Source organism: Gasterosteus aculeatus, chromosome 12 (genome assembly GCF_964276395.1).
Source record: "Gasterosteus aculeatus chromosome 12, fGasAcu3.hap1.1, whole genome shotgun sequence".
NCBI lineage: Eukaryota > Metazoa > Chordata > Actinopteri > Perciformes > Gasterosteidae > Gasterosteus > Gasterosteus aculeatus.
Window position 1 is genome coordinate 24,016,753 of NC_135700.1, and position 16,189 is coordinate 24,032,941.

General features: G+C 45.1%; 2 protein-coding genes across 4 annotated transcripts; both read right to left on the reverse strand.

The window, feature by feature from the left end:
* Positions 1 to 5,404: 5,404 nt before the first annotated feature.
* LOC120809404 (gamma-aminobutyric acid receptor-associated protein-like 2) lies at positions 5,405 to 8,918 on the reverse strand. Its single transcript, XM_040163186.2, has 4 exons — positions 8,344 to 8,918; positions 7,309 to 7,364; positions 6,942 to 7,114; positions 5,405 to 5,959 (listed from the first exon to the last, which is right to left on the reverse strand). The coding sequence occupies exons 1-4, from the start codon at positions 8,375 to 8,377 to the stop codon at positions 5,869 to 5,871; spliced, it is 354 nt and encodes a 117-aa protein (XP_040019120.1). The 5' UTR covers positions 8,378 to 8,918; the 3' UTR covers positions 5,405 to 5,868.
* A 113-nt stretch (positions 8,919 to 9,031) lies between these two features.
* Positions 9,032 to 15,569, reverse strand: nqo1 (NAD(P)H dehydrogenase, quinone 1). Of its 3 annotated transcripts, none has more exons than XM_078086009.1 (6): positions 15,380 to 15,569; positions 11,695 to 11,862; positions 11,233 to 11,363; positions 10,656 to 10,769; positions 10,017 to 10,118; positions 9,032 to 9,425 (listed from the first exon to the last, which is right to left on the reverse strand). In XM_078086009.1, the coding sequence occupies exons 1-6, from the start codon at positions 15,381 to 15,383 to the stop codon at positions 9,084 to 9,086; spliced, it is 861 nt and encodes a 286-aa protein (XP_077942135.1). In that variant the 5' UTR covers positions 15,384 to 15,569; the 3' UTR covers positions 9,032 to 9,083. The 3 variants fall into 3 exon arrangements, with proteins under 3 accessions (XP_077942135.1, XP_077942134.1, XP_077942136.1); XM_078086008.1 differs by having other exon boundaries at positions 11,233 to 11,358; positions 11,690 to 11,862; positions 15,380 to 15,520; XM_078086010.1 differs by having other exon boundaries at positions 15,283 to 15,385.
* Positions 15,570 to 16,189: the final 620 nt, after the last annotated feature.

The window sequence follows — 16,189 nt, forward strand, 5'->3', positions numbered from 1 at the left end:
TTTAAGTTTGACTATTTTCTGATTCATGAGATGCCAAAAGGATTTTACAACATTTAGTTACTATTTTATGAACAAAGTGAATATTTTCTTTTTAACCTGACTTTATAAAAAAATAATCAGCTGCAGCTTCTCTCGCTTTTATTTTGTAATATTGCTCTTATCTAAAATTTTACACATTTCTAAAATGTAAATTGAACAGAGTTGAGGTGTGTGCACACTTACATGATGGCTGTGACTGGGCATTCCCTCGAGCTCATCCCGATGTGGATCACCTTGCCTCTGGGAACGTGCACCTGACTGGTACTCACACAGCATCCGTTGTTCAGCATCGACGGACCGACCGGCGCTAAAGAAAAGACACAAATTAAGCATTAAAAACGCTTCAGAAGGTTCCGAAGCTTTGCAGAGGAAAGGAGGTACTGACCGGCTGAGAGGCTTCCCAGGACGCAGAGGAGGAGAGCGAGAGGCAGCAGAGTCTTCATGTTCAGAGCCTTCGATGTTCTGTGGTGGAGAGCTGCTCTGTGGAGCCTTTATGTGCAGCACAGGTCTCATTGACCTCCATTCATCCCCTGCTGCTTTCTCAGAAACAAGCTGGACTTCCTCGTCTGCTTTCTCTTCTTCTTTTCTGTACGGAGAAAGTATGAAGGAAATTCTGACACGTGGATCAATTCTGCAAAAATCCATTCACAGAATGCAAAGTGTGATTTTACTTTTCAGGTCAAAGCGGACGAGATATAGAAAAGAAAGAATAGAAAAGTTGTTACAATATGAGTCAATATGTCTTCATGCATTTGGGGACATTTTGTTCTTTACCTTAATAACATTCACTCAGAATTGCAGCCAACCATAAACATGTCACAGGTCAGGAACTCTTCAGAGATCAGGGTCTTGTTAGAGGTCAGGGTCTCGTTACAGGTCAGGGTCTTGTTAGAGGTCAGGGTCTCGTTACAGGTCAGGATCTCTTCAGATATCAGGGTCTTGTTAGAGGTCAGGCTCTCTTCAGAGATCAGGGTCTTGTTAGAGGTCAGGGTCTCGTTACAGGTCAGGCTCTCTTCAGAGATCAAGGTCTTGTTAGAGGTCAGGGTCTCGTTACAGGTCAGGGTCTCTTCAGAAATAAGGGTCTTGTTAGAGGTCAGGGTCTCGTTACAGGTCAGGATCTCTTCAGAGATCAGGGTCTTGGTAAAGGTCAGGGTCTCGTTACAGGTCAGGGTCTCTTCAGAAATAAGGGTCTTTTTAGAGGTCACGGTCTCGTTACAGGTCAGGGTCTCTTCAGAAATAAGGGTCTTGTTAGAGGTCAGGGTCTCGTTACAGGTCAGGATCTCTTCAGAGATCAGGGTCTTGTTAGAGGTCAGGGTCTCGTTACAGGTCAGGATCTCTTCAGATATCAGGGTCTTGTTAGAGGTCAGGGTCTCGTTACAGGTCAGGGTCTCTTCAGATATCAGGGTCTTGTTAGAGGTCAGGGTCTCGTTACAGGTCAGGGTCTCTTCAGATATCAGGGTCTTGTTAGAGGTCAGGGTCTGGTCGGTCTGGAACTGAACAAAGAGAGTCTTTCCCGTTGTTCAAGTTGTGGGTTCTGTAGCGTCTGTACGGAGATGAGCTGTACATGTCATGGGAGTCGCGTTGGGAAAAAAAAGGCAGAACTCAAACGCAGAGTTTCTTGAGAAACAAAAGGGATTTTAATAGTCCAAAAAGGTTTTCAAAATCAAAAGGCCAAAAAGGCAAAAATGAAGGCAGGAGCCAGGATCGGGAACGGGAACATGGACATGGACTTCCAAACAGTTAACAATGACGCGACAAGTGACACAGGAGACACACGGCTTAAATACACTAGGGAGGTGCAGGTGATTGGACACAGGTGGAAACGATCAGACAATCACAGGGGATGACAGGACCAGGCAGGAAGTGAAGTTACCCGGGGAGACAAGAAGCAGAAAACTACAAAATAAGACAGGAAATAAAACCAAACCAAAATCAAACACCGTGACAGTGCATCGTTTTACCAGCAGCCCACCTGCTATCGGCCCGGAAATCAAATTGGTTACAAACCAAAAGTCTTTGAACTGTATTTCATCTCTGTTTGTTACACATTCCCAGAACTATGGAAGCATATTTCAGCGCTAAAGAAAGAATGAAGAGAGAGCTGCTCTGTGGAGCCGTTACATGCAGCCCAGGTCTCCATAGACCTCCAGTCGTCCTCCTCAGCTTCCTCCCGTTCTTTTGTGCTCTGTATGGAGAAAATGGGAAGAAACTACTAAACATGTGGAACAATTCAGAATGTAAGGTTTCATTTGAACGGTGCTTCGTTAGATCACAAAGGAGTTAGAAATGTCTCTGAGCTGCACACAAAACGCTACAACGTGAGTCAATATGTCGTCATACTTTCAGTGGCGTTTTGTTCTTTACCGAATAAAATCGGCAATTACAGAACTGTTTTGGGTAATTAAATATTTAGTCTGAACTGTACTGAACTGTACGTATCTTCCTCTTTAAACGTCTCGTCAGCGTTTCTGAGAACAAACTGAGATCATTTTCACAAAGATAAATTCATTCACAGTAATTATAGTTCATAGTACTTCATGGTTCTGGTCATATGGTGAAAATGATGATCAGGAAATAAATCTCGTGCCATTTTCTCTTTCCTGTAATTTGCAGAAGTAACATTATTAGATTTATGTTAATCGCCGCTCTGTTTAACAAAAGAAAAGAGGAAGATTCATCTGTCTGTTTGGTATAAAGAATACACTTTGACATAAAAAAGGGTGAAGAAGAAGAAAAGAGGTGAAGAAGAGCAGCAGTTTGATTCACTGAGGAAACCCAACGCACAATTTCATTTCACTTAAAGTTACTTGAGTATTTCCAATTTAATTCAGCATTTGATTTAAATATTTACTTTATTGACACAAACGCACACAAACGCACACGCACAGACAGGTATTCTCAGTAAAAAGGACATTTTACAGCACAGGATTGCACAGCTTTAGTCCTTTCACACTACACACATGCCAATTTTGTCAGATGAGTCCTATTGAATTTGGGCTTGATGTGATGTGCCGGCTGACGGAGACAAAGACGGAGTCGGCAGCGTCCGCGTGAGGCTGCAGCTGAACGCTAAAACCAGCATGCTAGCACACGATGCTGATGTCGGTGTGTTAACACGCTCAGCTGAGTACACCTGAGGCCGATGGCGACGCGTTAAAGGGTAGTTAGTGTTAAACTGGACACATTCAAATGAACGAGTAGGTCAAAATAACTCTACGATTGTACAGGAATGGATGTCAGGATTAATCGTCTCATCCGGCCGCAGCGACATCACCGTAATGTGAGATGGATAAAATGTGCGTGACCCTTCAAAATGTTTCGCTGAACGAACGAACGAAGCGTTTGCCACGAAAAACAAGAGATACGACGCCAGTGTCCCGGCTGCAGACACAACACGCTGGTTGGAGGCCTCCTGCAGGTGTGAGAAGCGCCCGGTTGTGAAGGAGGACGGTTCTTTGCAGTCTACTGAGCCCGGAGCTCTGGAGACCTTTATTCCCTGCAAGGAAATAAACGGAGAAAGACGTATTTGATTCAGAGCCTTTATTCCTATTCAGATTGTCTGTGCAAATTCTTCCACCACAAGAGCCACACTGCTAGAATATAGTGTATCATTAGTATACTTCAGATACACAAAGTACATTCAGATCAGAATACTTGTACGAGCATTCTGAATGCACCTAGTTTCACTTGAGAAACGTGAAGAGAACATCTCAAAAAAGGTCAAAACGACTGATATTTATCAAGACGTTGCTGATCTGGCAAATAGTACTAAAATTCAACATATTTCCTCAATGGTTTGACTTCTCTAAGGCGTTTGGGGAAGAATGATGTCCAAGAAATCTGATTCCAGTTAGAAGACCTTCCTGTTTTCATCCTGGGGTTTTCACAGCACGCGAGTTCTGCTTGTTTAATACCGAGCGCAGCTTGTTCGAAGAAAAGCTGCTGCGGAAAGACGAGGAAGTTAAAAGAGGAAAAGAAAACTACTTTCTTTTAAAAACGATTTTACAGTCTCGTCATTGGTAATAAATAACTTTGGTAATTAACACCTTGAGCGGCCTGAAAATACCCGTTTTACCAACAGTGGTATCTCGTATTGAGCATAAAGAACACGGGACCGGTTTCATCCTGCTGTGCAAACTCTATTCTATAAATACGTTTATGGTATATTGAGAGTTGAGAATAAAGGACGAGCAAAGGATGATATATTTAGTAATTATAATCAGTGTTAAGACATTAAAGTAACAGCAAGTGCAAAGAAGCGCTGTCGCAAATAACAGTTAGTACAAAAGTATTTGCATCAAAATGTACTCAAAATAAAAGTACTCAATTTCAGACTAATAAACATTATATTAGTGGAGAAGGATTAACGTGTTCAAAGTGTAACTCATTTAAAATACTATTTATAGCTTGTTAGTTGATTCATATTCTGTATTGAGAACATGAATCTACACCGTAACTTATCGTTAGGTTACCGTGTGGCAGAAGTTTAAAGCAGCAGGAGATGTATTGTTGCCTCAGTAGTAATAAATGTCATTTTGGATCAGTTCCTCATTCTGACTTCTTAAACATTGACTCATTCATTTCAGTAGGAGTTGAACAAACTAGAATGAGTTTAGTTGTATCTCATGCAGATCAGCAGGGCTGTCGTGGTCCAGGGGAAGTGCTGGGAACAGCAAGGTTGGAAGTTTGAGTCCCAGCTGCCCCATGTCCGTGAGCAAGACACTTGACCCCTAATTGCTCCCCTGGCTGAAACGTAAAAAAGCCTTTGGCTTAAAATGCAATGTAAGTTGTTTTGGATAAAAGCGTCAGCTGAACGACCTGTAATGTAACACTGTGGTTTAATGGGTGACTCACTGCTGCCCCCTGGTGAGCATGTAGAGGCTCGTACTTACAGAACGAGGAATACTTCTCACGCAGTGTTTAAATCCAATGAGCTTCACAGCCTCCTGAGAAATTTAAAATGTACACAAATGGCAATTGTCATTTACTCTTCTCCAGTAACATATATGTTATATGTATATATGTACATGTGTATACATTTAGATGGTTAGACCTCTGTAAAAATCTCCCACGTTTCACCTTTTTTATTCAAAATGACCTTTTCATCAGACCAAATGTCCTTTTCTTAAAGAGGAAGATAAGAGCTAGTTTTGGATTAAATTATTATTCAGTCAGTAGAATTAGAAATATCATAAAAAAGGATAACAGGAAATTATTTGAAAATTGATTTTTTGATAATATGTTTATGAAGAAATGTCTCAAATATATATTTATACCTCACAAATGTACAATTTATGCTGCACACGTATCTCTGTAACACCAATCACTGTTTTGAAAAAATAACAACAACAAAAACACAGCCATATTGAATTTTAGGCTTTTTATTGGTTAGGACATCCTAATTTCATTTCAAATACTTAAATTTAATATTCTTTTTAAATATTGTCTTCAAAGAGGAAAGCATAACTAAAAAGCACTTATTCAATTAAAAAGTCAAAAAATAAAAATATTTAAAGCTCCTTCAAAAAACGATTAAATCACAACAAACAATAATAATAATAATAATAATAATAATGATAACTGAATTGTAACACACTACACACAGCTGAATCTATGGATACTTTGGGAAGCGGTGCAGCTCGGCCCGGAGCCGACGGGGCGGAGCGCTCCGTCCGCTCAGGTGAGCGCTCCGCCCGTGTCTCCGGTACCTCCATGTCTCTCAATCTCTATGGGGTTTCCCCGCGGCTCCTCCAGGGGCTCCGGGTGAGGGCTGTGATTGGACGAGGGGGGACGGGCGGGGCGCCGGCTCGGGGTTGGCGGCGTCTGGTCTTAAAGGCCGAAGGTGTTCTCCCCGCTGTAGGCCACGTATAAAAAGCCGTCCTCGTCCTTCTCCTTCTCGTACAGCTGCCCCATCGTGATGCTGCGACGCAGAGAGGAGGCCGCCGCGTTATTGATCGCCGTGACCGATCGACCCACAAAGCATCAGTGGCCCTGTGACTGTGTGTGTATATATATATATATATATATATATATATATATATATATATATATTCATGGCATGTATGTGGCCACTACGACGTCGTTTTTTACTTTGGAATATGGAAACGTGGCACGTCGGGAAACCGACACTTCCTCGTGAATCAGCGGGTTTGATCGCAGAGATTGTCGGCTCGTCACTTCCCACCTGCGCACACGAGGCTTCACGCCGCGGTTCCTCCGCCGGACGCCGCCTGCTTCTCCGCACCGAGGAACAAGTCTAAAGGTTTAAACGCTGTCGGCCTCAGCGAGCGACGGGGCGGGAAGATAAAGACTGAAAACGCCGAGTCATGACTTGTGAGGGAGGAGGGGCGACTTCTCCAACACGTCTGTTTTCACAGCGTTCTCTATGGTTCCATTCGGTCAGAACCACAGTAGACGATCGCTCACCTTTCATCCATTTATTACAACAAACATTAACTTTTCTTTAGCTGCCATCATACAAGAGGAGCGGTTAGACAAGTGAGATTAAAAGTCCCACAGGAAATTAAAAGAGAGAGACTGGATTTGGACAGAGTTCCTGTTGATAAAAGCCATAAACGTGATTTGACTTCTGTTTTATCTCCACTTCCTGTTCGGACCACGTAGACTCGTGATGTCGTGATACTCAATGACTGTCCGGCCAGAAATACCAAATATTCGCTGCTCAAAGCTTCTTACGGGGTTCTTTGTCATTTACGACCTCAAACAAAACACATGTGGGTTTAGAAATATGACGCATATTGTGATTTTACTACCGTGTGACAGTTCATATAATAAAGAAGTAAGTCGCAGCCGAATAGGACTTTACGTTAAATGACGTGAATCTTTCCAATGCGCTCAGCTGGAACGCTTTTTATTGACCGATAACGAGAAGCGTCCCTGACCTGGACTGAGGCACCGTCTTGTCCACAAACAGGAAGATGGCCTTCTCAGAGGGCAGCTGGATGCGTTTCCTGATGATCCACATGAACTGAGCCACTGTGATGTCGGAGGGGACCAGGTACTTCCTCTTGTCGATGTCCACGATCTGTGAGCCCGACACTTTTTCCACAATCACCTGGAGGAGCGCACACGCACGCACACACACACACACACACACACACACACACGCGCACGCGCACACGCACACGCACACGCACACGCACACGCACACGCACACACACACACACACACACACACACACACACACACACAGGTTTGGTTACAGAGCGGCAGGTCGGAATAGACTGAATCTGCAGGTCGTTCACTCACTGGGACCCGGTCAGGGTACTTGTTGCGGATTTTGGCTGATTCTATGCATCGATGTTCTGGAAGGACAAAATGTGGCGTTAATTGATGATTTCACACAGCGACAGAAATACGTCTCGTATAATAAAAGTTATTTTTTTAAAGGAATATGTCAAAGAATAGTATCAAATGTATTGATGTTATATCTCATTCTTTATTTAAATGTTTTAGACAGAAACTTATGTTGAGACTAACTTTCCCACCAGGTTCCAACTTGACCTGAATAAAGCACGGCCTCCTTCTCACCGGAAGCAGAGGGGCATTATGGGTAATGTAGTCTCAACACTCTACACTATAATAATAACACTGGAGAGATGCCAACGGTTTAACGTTTTAAGACTTAACGTCAAGGCTGCAATTTAAAGCGACATTTTAATCCTCAACTAACGTTAAACAATCACACAGATGTAAACTGAGCTCGTTAATAAACATGTAAACTGTGTATTTAAAGTCTGATAAACACCAGCTAACATGTCAACAGGAAGTGCGAGTAGACGTCGTTACAATAACAGAGACGATTTCACAACAACTCAAATGTTTCATCTCAAATAACATTCGTGACGTAATGTTGTTTCAAAGCACTTAAAATGATTCGTCTTCACTTCAGAGTGAAACAGTAATCGATACTTTGACACAAAGGATGTGCGCTGAAAGCCGCCCGCGGGCCCGCGCACTGTCCTCCCGGGACGGACGCGCGTGTCTCTGGTAGAGACAGGAAGACAGAAACGTCCACGCAGATGAAAAAAAGCCTGCGGCCCGATGGAGGCTCCAGCGGCCCGATGGAGGCTCCAGCGGCCGCGGGGGGGACGGGACGCGGCGTCCGGGCAGAGAAACCGCGTCCTCGCTGTCGGCTAACGTTTAGCTCACAGAGGGCAGGCCGCCCCGTGCACGGACGGGTCCGCCGAACGTTGGACCCCCTCCCCTTCCGCTCTCTGCCCCTTAAACACGCACAAAACGCGGGTTTAACCTGGACGCGTCTCCCGGCGGCGCCTCGCTCACCCACGGAGTGATCCTCTTTGAACATCCATTTCATGGTTCCGGGGGCTCGTTCCTTCGCTCGACGCAGACGGAGGTGGCAGAGAACCCGACGAACGACGCTTTGACCCGAATGCGTGAATTTAAAAATGACCGTTAACGTGGAGGCGAGAGACGGTCACAGCACAGCTGTCTACTCCACAACAACAACAACAACACCAACAACAAAACAACGAGCTCCTCTCCGCGACTGCTGACTGCTGCCCCGGCGCCGTGACGTCACACTGGGACGGTTTCATTCCGCCGAGGGAGAGAGGGGTGTCAGGAAGGACAGTGCGGGAGACGCTGTCCCCTTTGATACAATTAAATCATTGAAATCAGATACAAATATTGATTCTAGCTAACAAATGCCACATCTACCGTTTGATGTACAAACTTCACGTCGTTTTTGTGACTTCTGATGGTGACTTTGACCTAGTTAACCTGCTAGTTCCATTTGGTTTTTCCCGCTGTGGAGAACATAAACATACCATATCGTACCATATTAAACAGCCGAATGCTGCTATAACAATTAGTTTCATCACAATTTTTCTGATTCTATATATATGTTATGTTAGTATATATAATAATCTACTACAGTATAATATGTATATATACCATATATGAATCACATTTAGCCTTCTGTCTTCAGTATGTTATAAAATGAAAGACGTGTATTCAAATGTTTTTTATTTTAGCTTCAGTTTCCAAACATGAGAGCAGTTCTAGCTGCTGCGGCCCGGTTCCTCCCTTTCTTCAGAAGCAGGCGGGGCTCTGATCTGGTTGTCAGGCGGCAGTGGTTTCCCCAGATGGTGCCCCGTGGTGATGCCGTAGGGCTGCGACTCCCGCTCCTCCCTCACTTCGGGCCGTAGCAGAAACCCGCCCTGAAAGCTGAGGTCAAACAGCTCACAGGGGGCAAAGGTCAAAGGCTTTTCCGCCAGCAGTCCTTTGAGCCGGGCTCGCCACCCGTCGAGCATCATGGTTCGCACGGCGGCCGGACAGTGGGCCGGACCCCAGAATATCTGAGGAGCGAGGACCTGAAATCCGCAGAAGTGCAAAGTGCCGTTCTGAAAAAAAACAACGGACCAATGAGTGAGATGGATCATTGTATTTCGCCAACGACATTAGTTTACAGTTGAGCACAGAACGTGGTATTTACCACAAGTTCGCATGTACTCTCAATTACTGGAGTAAGTTCAACACAACTTCACGTCCCTCGTTATACGAAAGGTGCAGTGTGGGGCTTTGGCGCCATCTATTGGTGAGGTTGCAGATTGCAACCAGCTGAAACTCCCGAGTTCTAAAGGTTGCAATTCGGTTCCTTCGTGCTGCACTTGTTAAAGAAAAAACAACGGCGGGCGTCCTCCTAGTCTCTCTAGCAGTTTGGCGTATTATCAGTGCAGCAGCCATGAAGGCGGAGGAGGCTAGCAGGTAACCGGGCAAAATAATTAGCATTGGCAACATTTTGTCGCTGATTTTGTTGCTCGTTAAAGACTCAGATGAAGATTCTCAAATAAATGCTGTATCGCTCCTGTCGAACTTTGGTCCACTACTCCAATTCGTGTTTCCGCTGGTCCTCCGTCTGTCTCTGCTTCCACCTAACAGCGTGACGTAGCAATGACGTCATGGGTCCACGAGCGAGTAAACGCGTCGCTCACCTGCAGAGGCCAGAGCGCGATGTTGATGTCGCCGTTGATTCCATCCGGCTGGAACATTGTCTGTGTGGCTCCGGTAGTGAAAGACAACATCGCTTTCTTATCCTTTACCGGAAAAAATACACTTTTTATTCAGCATAGAGGCTGCAGGATAAACTGTTTTAATGATTTATTATATGTATTCTTAAGGGAAGTTTTAATTTCTGACAAATACTGCACATTAATAAACATCGCAATGGAATTCCTAACTAAGCTTGTTTACTGTATTTGGCCAAAAGGGGGAATTGAAGTGAAGTGTAACCAAATAATTATATTTTGTACATCTTGATCGTCATGTTTTTCATCATTTTTTTCATGTCTGAAACATTATAAATACATTATTCATTTTATGGAGTATGTCGAAATCAGGACAAATATCATGCTAACTTATTCAAATTCTTATCCTCTGTGACACTTTATAGTAATCATAATAAAGAAAGTGTCAATTGATTGATAACATTAATGATACCAAATGTGTAACTCTTTAATCAATTCTGTGAACTAAAGTATCATTTAAAAATATTTGAGCGTTTATTAGTGATGGTAAAAACGTCAGCTCTGTATCGATTAAAGTGACGTTCTATCCAGATGAAAGAGACTGACCTTGAATATTCCATTATTGTACATCTTTTCCAGGGAGAAGGCGAAGCCTTGAGTGAGAACTCGGTCCATCCAGCCCTTCATGATGGCCGGCACACTGAACCAGTACAATGGAAACTACGAGGAGAAACACAAAGTGACGTTTTACTTTTCAAATGTATTGTCTTATCTCCTCCTAATTTTATCCTATCTTCACTTATTTTATAAATGAAATCGGTGTAAAGTTTACATTTCTAAACAAAAACACAGACACCAGTCTGGTAGAGACCTGTCAATCACTGTTGGGCCCCGCCCTAAAGCATCCCCTGCTTTAGGGTCTGTTTGACTGTAAATGGACCATAATCTACTAAATGAAGATCATGCTGTATTGAAGTAACTTGGAACTAGAGACAGAGACCACAAACTCACGTTTACTATGTTTAGGGAATAAATCAAGAGAGAAGTAATTTTCCTGTGGGACCAGAGGAGGCGCCTCCTGGTGGTCACTACAGAGAATGCAGCTACTTCAGCATCAACTTCACCATTCAAAATATGAAGTTGCCGCCTGGTAGCAACAGTTGCAATGTGAGCGACCTCCGACCTGGAAGATGATGAGCTCCGCCTCCTCTACTTTGCGCTGCTCGGCTTGGATGTCGTCGCTGAGGCGGCCTTCCATCCAGGCGCACATGGTCTCCTCTCCGTACTGGAACAGCGTTGGATTCCTGAGGTCACCTGAACACATCACAACTCCGTCAGCACGGCAGCCAAACCCACGAAAATACCAAAACGGCGAATGAATCTGCCCACACTTGTGTGTCTGCGTGAGAGACTTATGTTTCCTTTTTCCTTTGCACTTCATTCTCACTAGAGCACCAAATGTGGATTCATCCGCCGTTGAAAGTAGTCCAGCAAATTTAGAGCTTTTATTTTAAGGAAACCCCATAATAACACCAGCTTTATTCTTTCATATGGTTAAAGAGACAACAGCGTGACCCCTCACAGCCAGAAGGGATCATAAATGACCTCTCCGGAGCTCATTCGAATAAAGAAACAGCGAGGTCACCGATGATGTCGTCCTGCGTGGAGTTGGCTCTGAAGTTCATGGCGTACAGGTCGGACACTAGGACCCTGAAGCCCTGCGCCGCCAGCTCCAGCGTCACCAGGTCACGCACGGCGGCGTTGAAGGAACCCGGACTCTGGTGGGCGTACACGATCAGCGCCGTCTTCTGAGCTGTGTCACACACACACACACACACACGGTAATATATATATATATATATATATATATATATATATATATATATATATATATATATATATATATATATTTAAGAAGTGGTTAAAGTTGTAAAATGAGAAATAACCTGTCAATTACAAGGTAGCCCCGCCCTAAATCATTATGTGCTTCATGGCCAAATTAACTCTGAGTGGATAATAGTTTGCCAGATGAAAATCACGCTGTGGTGGAGACTTGAAACCAAGCAGCCACCTCCGGTCTGTTAAGTGAAGCCAGAGCTCCGTGTGTTAAAGCTGCATTCTGTGTAGTGACCAGCAGGGGGCGACTCCTCTGCTCCCATAGACGTCTATGAGGAAATGACTCTACTTCTCTGTAGTGACCAGCAGGGGGCGACTCCTCTGCTCTCATAGACGTCTATGAGGAAATGACTCTACTTCTCTGTAGTGACCAGCAGGGGGCGACTCCTCTGCTCCCATAGACGTCTATGAGGAAATGACTCTACTTCTCTGTAGTGACCAGCAGGGGGCGACTCCTCTGCTCCCATAGACGTCTATGAGGAAATGACTCTACTTCTCTGTAGTGACCAGCAGGGGGCGACTCCTCTGCTCCCATAGACGTCTATGAGGAAATGACTCTACTTCTCTGTAGTGACCAGCAGGGGGCGACTCCTCTGCTCTCATAGACGTCTATGAGGAAATGACTCTACTTCTCTGTAGTGACCAGCAGGGGGCGACTCCTCTGCTCCCATAGACGTCTATGAGCAGTTCCTCTGTGAACAGTTTATGATCTCATAAGGAAGGAAAAAAGCTCTCATGTGTCAGTCTGTAAATAATTAAAATGTTGATTCTTCACTTGAGCTGAATATCAAATAAGAATAATAACAGATCAGAATAATCTATTGATGATGCAAACTAAAGGTGCTATTATTCTGTGAGCTGATTTTTTTCATAATAATTATGTTTTGTATTATTTGTTCTTTAGCTGTACTATACGTCATAGGTCACTCATACATTTGACCTTAAATTAAACACATATAGCATGATGCTAAACGACTGTACTCTGAGAAACTCCAACAACAGTTCTCAGCAAGTGACTCTGCTTCGGTTTGGAGAGGCCTCAAACACCTCACCAACTACAAGCCAAAACCCCCCCACTCCATGAATGACCTCCGCCTGGCAGACGAGCTCAATGAGTTCTACTGCAGATTTGAAAGAAAATGTCCTAATCCCATCCCCCACAGCTCCACCAACCTGCTGCAGTCCCCCTCCCCTCCCTCCCCCAGCCAATCAGGTGCTCACGCCTCTTCATCTATATCACCTTCCCCTCCCCCACCAGCAACGACCCTCTCTATTCTGGAGAGAGACGTTAACCGGCTCTTTAAAAGACAAAATCCCCGTAAGGCAGCCGGCCCGGACTCCGTCTCCCCTCACACCCTGAAGCATTGTGCTGACCAGCTGTCTCCGGTGTTCACTGACATCTTCAACACCTCCCTGGAGACCTGCCACGTACCAGCCTGCTTCAAGGCCTCCACCATCATCCCTGTCCCCAAGAAGCCCAGGATCACAGGACTCAATGACTACAGGCCCGTCGCCCTGACCTCTGTAGTCATGAAGTCTTTTGAACGGCTAGTCGTGACCCACCTGGAGTCCCTCACCGACCCCCTCCTGGACCCCCTGCAGTTCGCCTACAGAGCCAACAGGTCTGTGGACGATGCTGTCAACATGGCCCTCCACTACATCCTCCAGCATCTGGACTCCCCAGGAACCTACGCCAGGATCCTGTTTGTGGACTTCAGCTCTGCCTTCAACACCATCATCCCGTCTCTGCTGCAGGACAAACTCTCCCAGCTGCACGTGCCCGACTCCACCTGCAAGTGGATCACAGACTTCCTGTCTGACAGGAAGCAGCACGTGAAGCTGTGGAAACATGTCTCAGCCTCTCGGACCATCAGCACCGGTTCCCCCCAAGGCTGCGTTCTTTCCCCTCTGCTCTTCTCCCTGTACACCAACAGCTGCACCTCCAGTCACCAGTCCGTCTGACACCACCCTCATTGGACTAATCTCTGGTGGGGACGAGTCCGCCTACAGGTGGGAGTCTGACCATCTGGTGTCGTGGTGCAGCCAGAACAACCTGGAGCTCAACGCTCTAAAGACAGTGGAGATGGTTGTGGATTTCAGGAAGAACAGAGCCCCACCCTCCCCCATCACCCTGTGTGACTCCCCCGTCACTATTGTGGACTCCTTCCGTTTCATGGTCTCCATCATCACCCAGGACCTCAAGTGGGAGCTGAACATCAGCTCCATCACCAAGAAGGCTCAGCAGAGGTTGTTCTTCCTGAGGCAGCTGAAGAAACTCAAGCTGCCAAAGACGATGATGGTCCACTTCTACACGGCCATCATGGAGTCCATCCTCTGCTCCTCCATCAGCGTCTGGTACGCTGTAGCCACAACCAAGGACAAGGGCAGGCTGCAGCGTGTCCTCCGCTCTGCAGAGAGGCTGATCGGCTGCAACCTGCCGTCCCTGCAGGACTTGTTCGCTTCCAGGTCTCTGAAGCAGCTAAAAAGATCGCGGCCGACCCCTCTCAGCCCGGAGAAAACCTGTTAGTGCCCCTTCCATCTGGCAGGAGGCTGAGGTCCATCAGGACTAAGACCTCCCGCCACACGAACAGTTTCTTCCCGTCGGCAGTCGGGCTCATCAACAGAGCCGGTCCCCCACTGACTGACTATAACACTCCACCGGTCACTCCCCCTCACACTGCACACGTCACTTTAACTGCAATTCATCACTTTGTCGTCACTCGTCACTTTGTCTCTTGTCTGTTACTGTTCGTTAGTGCACTTTATGCTTAATATTTTTCTTTTTAACTTTTTAATTTTTTTAACTTTATTACCTTGTTTTATACTAACCCACAGCCTTATTCTACTAACCCATTGCATTAGCATTTCATTCCACTTTATTTTATTACTTGTGCACTGTTGTCTTGTCTGTCTACTGTCGCGCACCAACCGCCAAGACATTTGTCCTTGGAGACATGTCCTTGTATGTTTGACATATTTTGGCTAATAAATGTTTCCTGATTCCTGATTCCTGATGTTATATTACATTATTATTAGTAGTAGTATAAGTAAAAGTATAGTTACACGAGTAACGCACTTTAATCTACATGTTTTGTTACAGAAGCAATTGTTTTCAACTGTACTACATTTATTATACACTTAAAATGACAACTTTTCACATAAATATGTATACTAACTATACTGATAACATACTACTTTGTAAAAACAACTTAGAACCAACGTGCAGTTTGTGCAGAGACAATAGAAACAATCTAAAAAATGTGAGCTATTTATTAAGAGAAACCGAGCGACATACTGATGAATTCATGAACTGGTCTGATTGCTGCTATTTTATTACCAACTACGTTCACGTAACGTCCCGTCACCCCTCAAGAAACAGCGTTACCCGCAGCGCGAGAGCACGACGTGAAGCCGGAGACGGAGAGGAGTCTTACCCATGGTGCGCGTCCGCTGGACCCGTCTGCGGCGGGGACGCGCGCCGCGGCGCCTCTTATAGCGGGCGCGCGCGCGGCTCCTTCTCTGCGTGAGAAGCGCGCACAGCGGAGATACTCAGACGCACCGCTGCGCCAGACAGGAAGCAGAGGGAAAAAATGTCCGCTGTCACGTCGTAGGACCGGTTTGGTTGACCGCTTTGAAAGGGAGGAGTGTGTGTGTGTGTGTGTGTGTGTGTGTGTGTGTGTGTGTGTGTGTGTGTGTGTGTGTGTGTGTGTGTGTGTGTGTGTGTGTGTGTGTGTGTGTGTGTGTGTGTGTGTGTGTGTGTGTGTGTGTGTGTGTGTGTGTGTGTGTGTGTGTGTGTGTGTGTGCGTGCGTGCGAGGACTCGTTGGTGATAAGATTGGTTTCATTTGGCCTGGAAAAGAATGTTTGGGGCACTTTCAAGGGATTATCCGGCGCGGTCATGTGGTTTGACAAACTCGTTAATCCGACTTAATTTCACCTCGTTAGAAGCGAAGCGTTCTGTCCGCGTGCTCAACGTCACCTGCCACCAGGTGCTCGCGGGGGTCTGACGGGCCACACAGGAAACCCTTTGAATACACATGCACATTTATGTATACATGCAGTTTCATCCTTAGTATTATTCTGTTTTTTTTTGCATATATTGTGTTCATTATTTTGTTATGTTTTTCTAAATCATAGTTAGCTTTCTTTTTTTTAATCTCATTTATTAAGGAGTTAATTCTTGACCATGTCAACAGATTATTTCAAATTTTGGTTTTAAGTTATTTTTATTATTTTTACTAAGCCA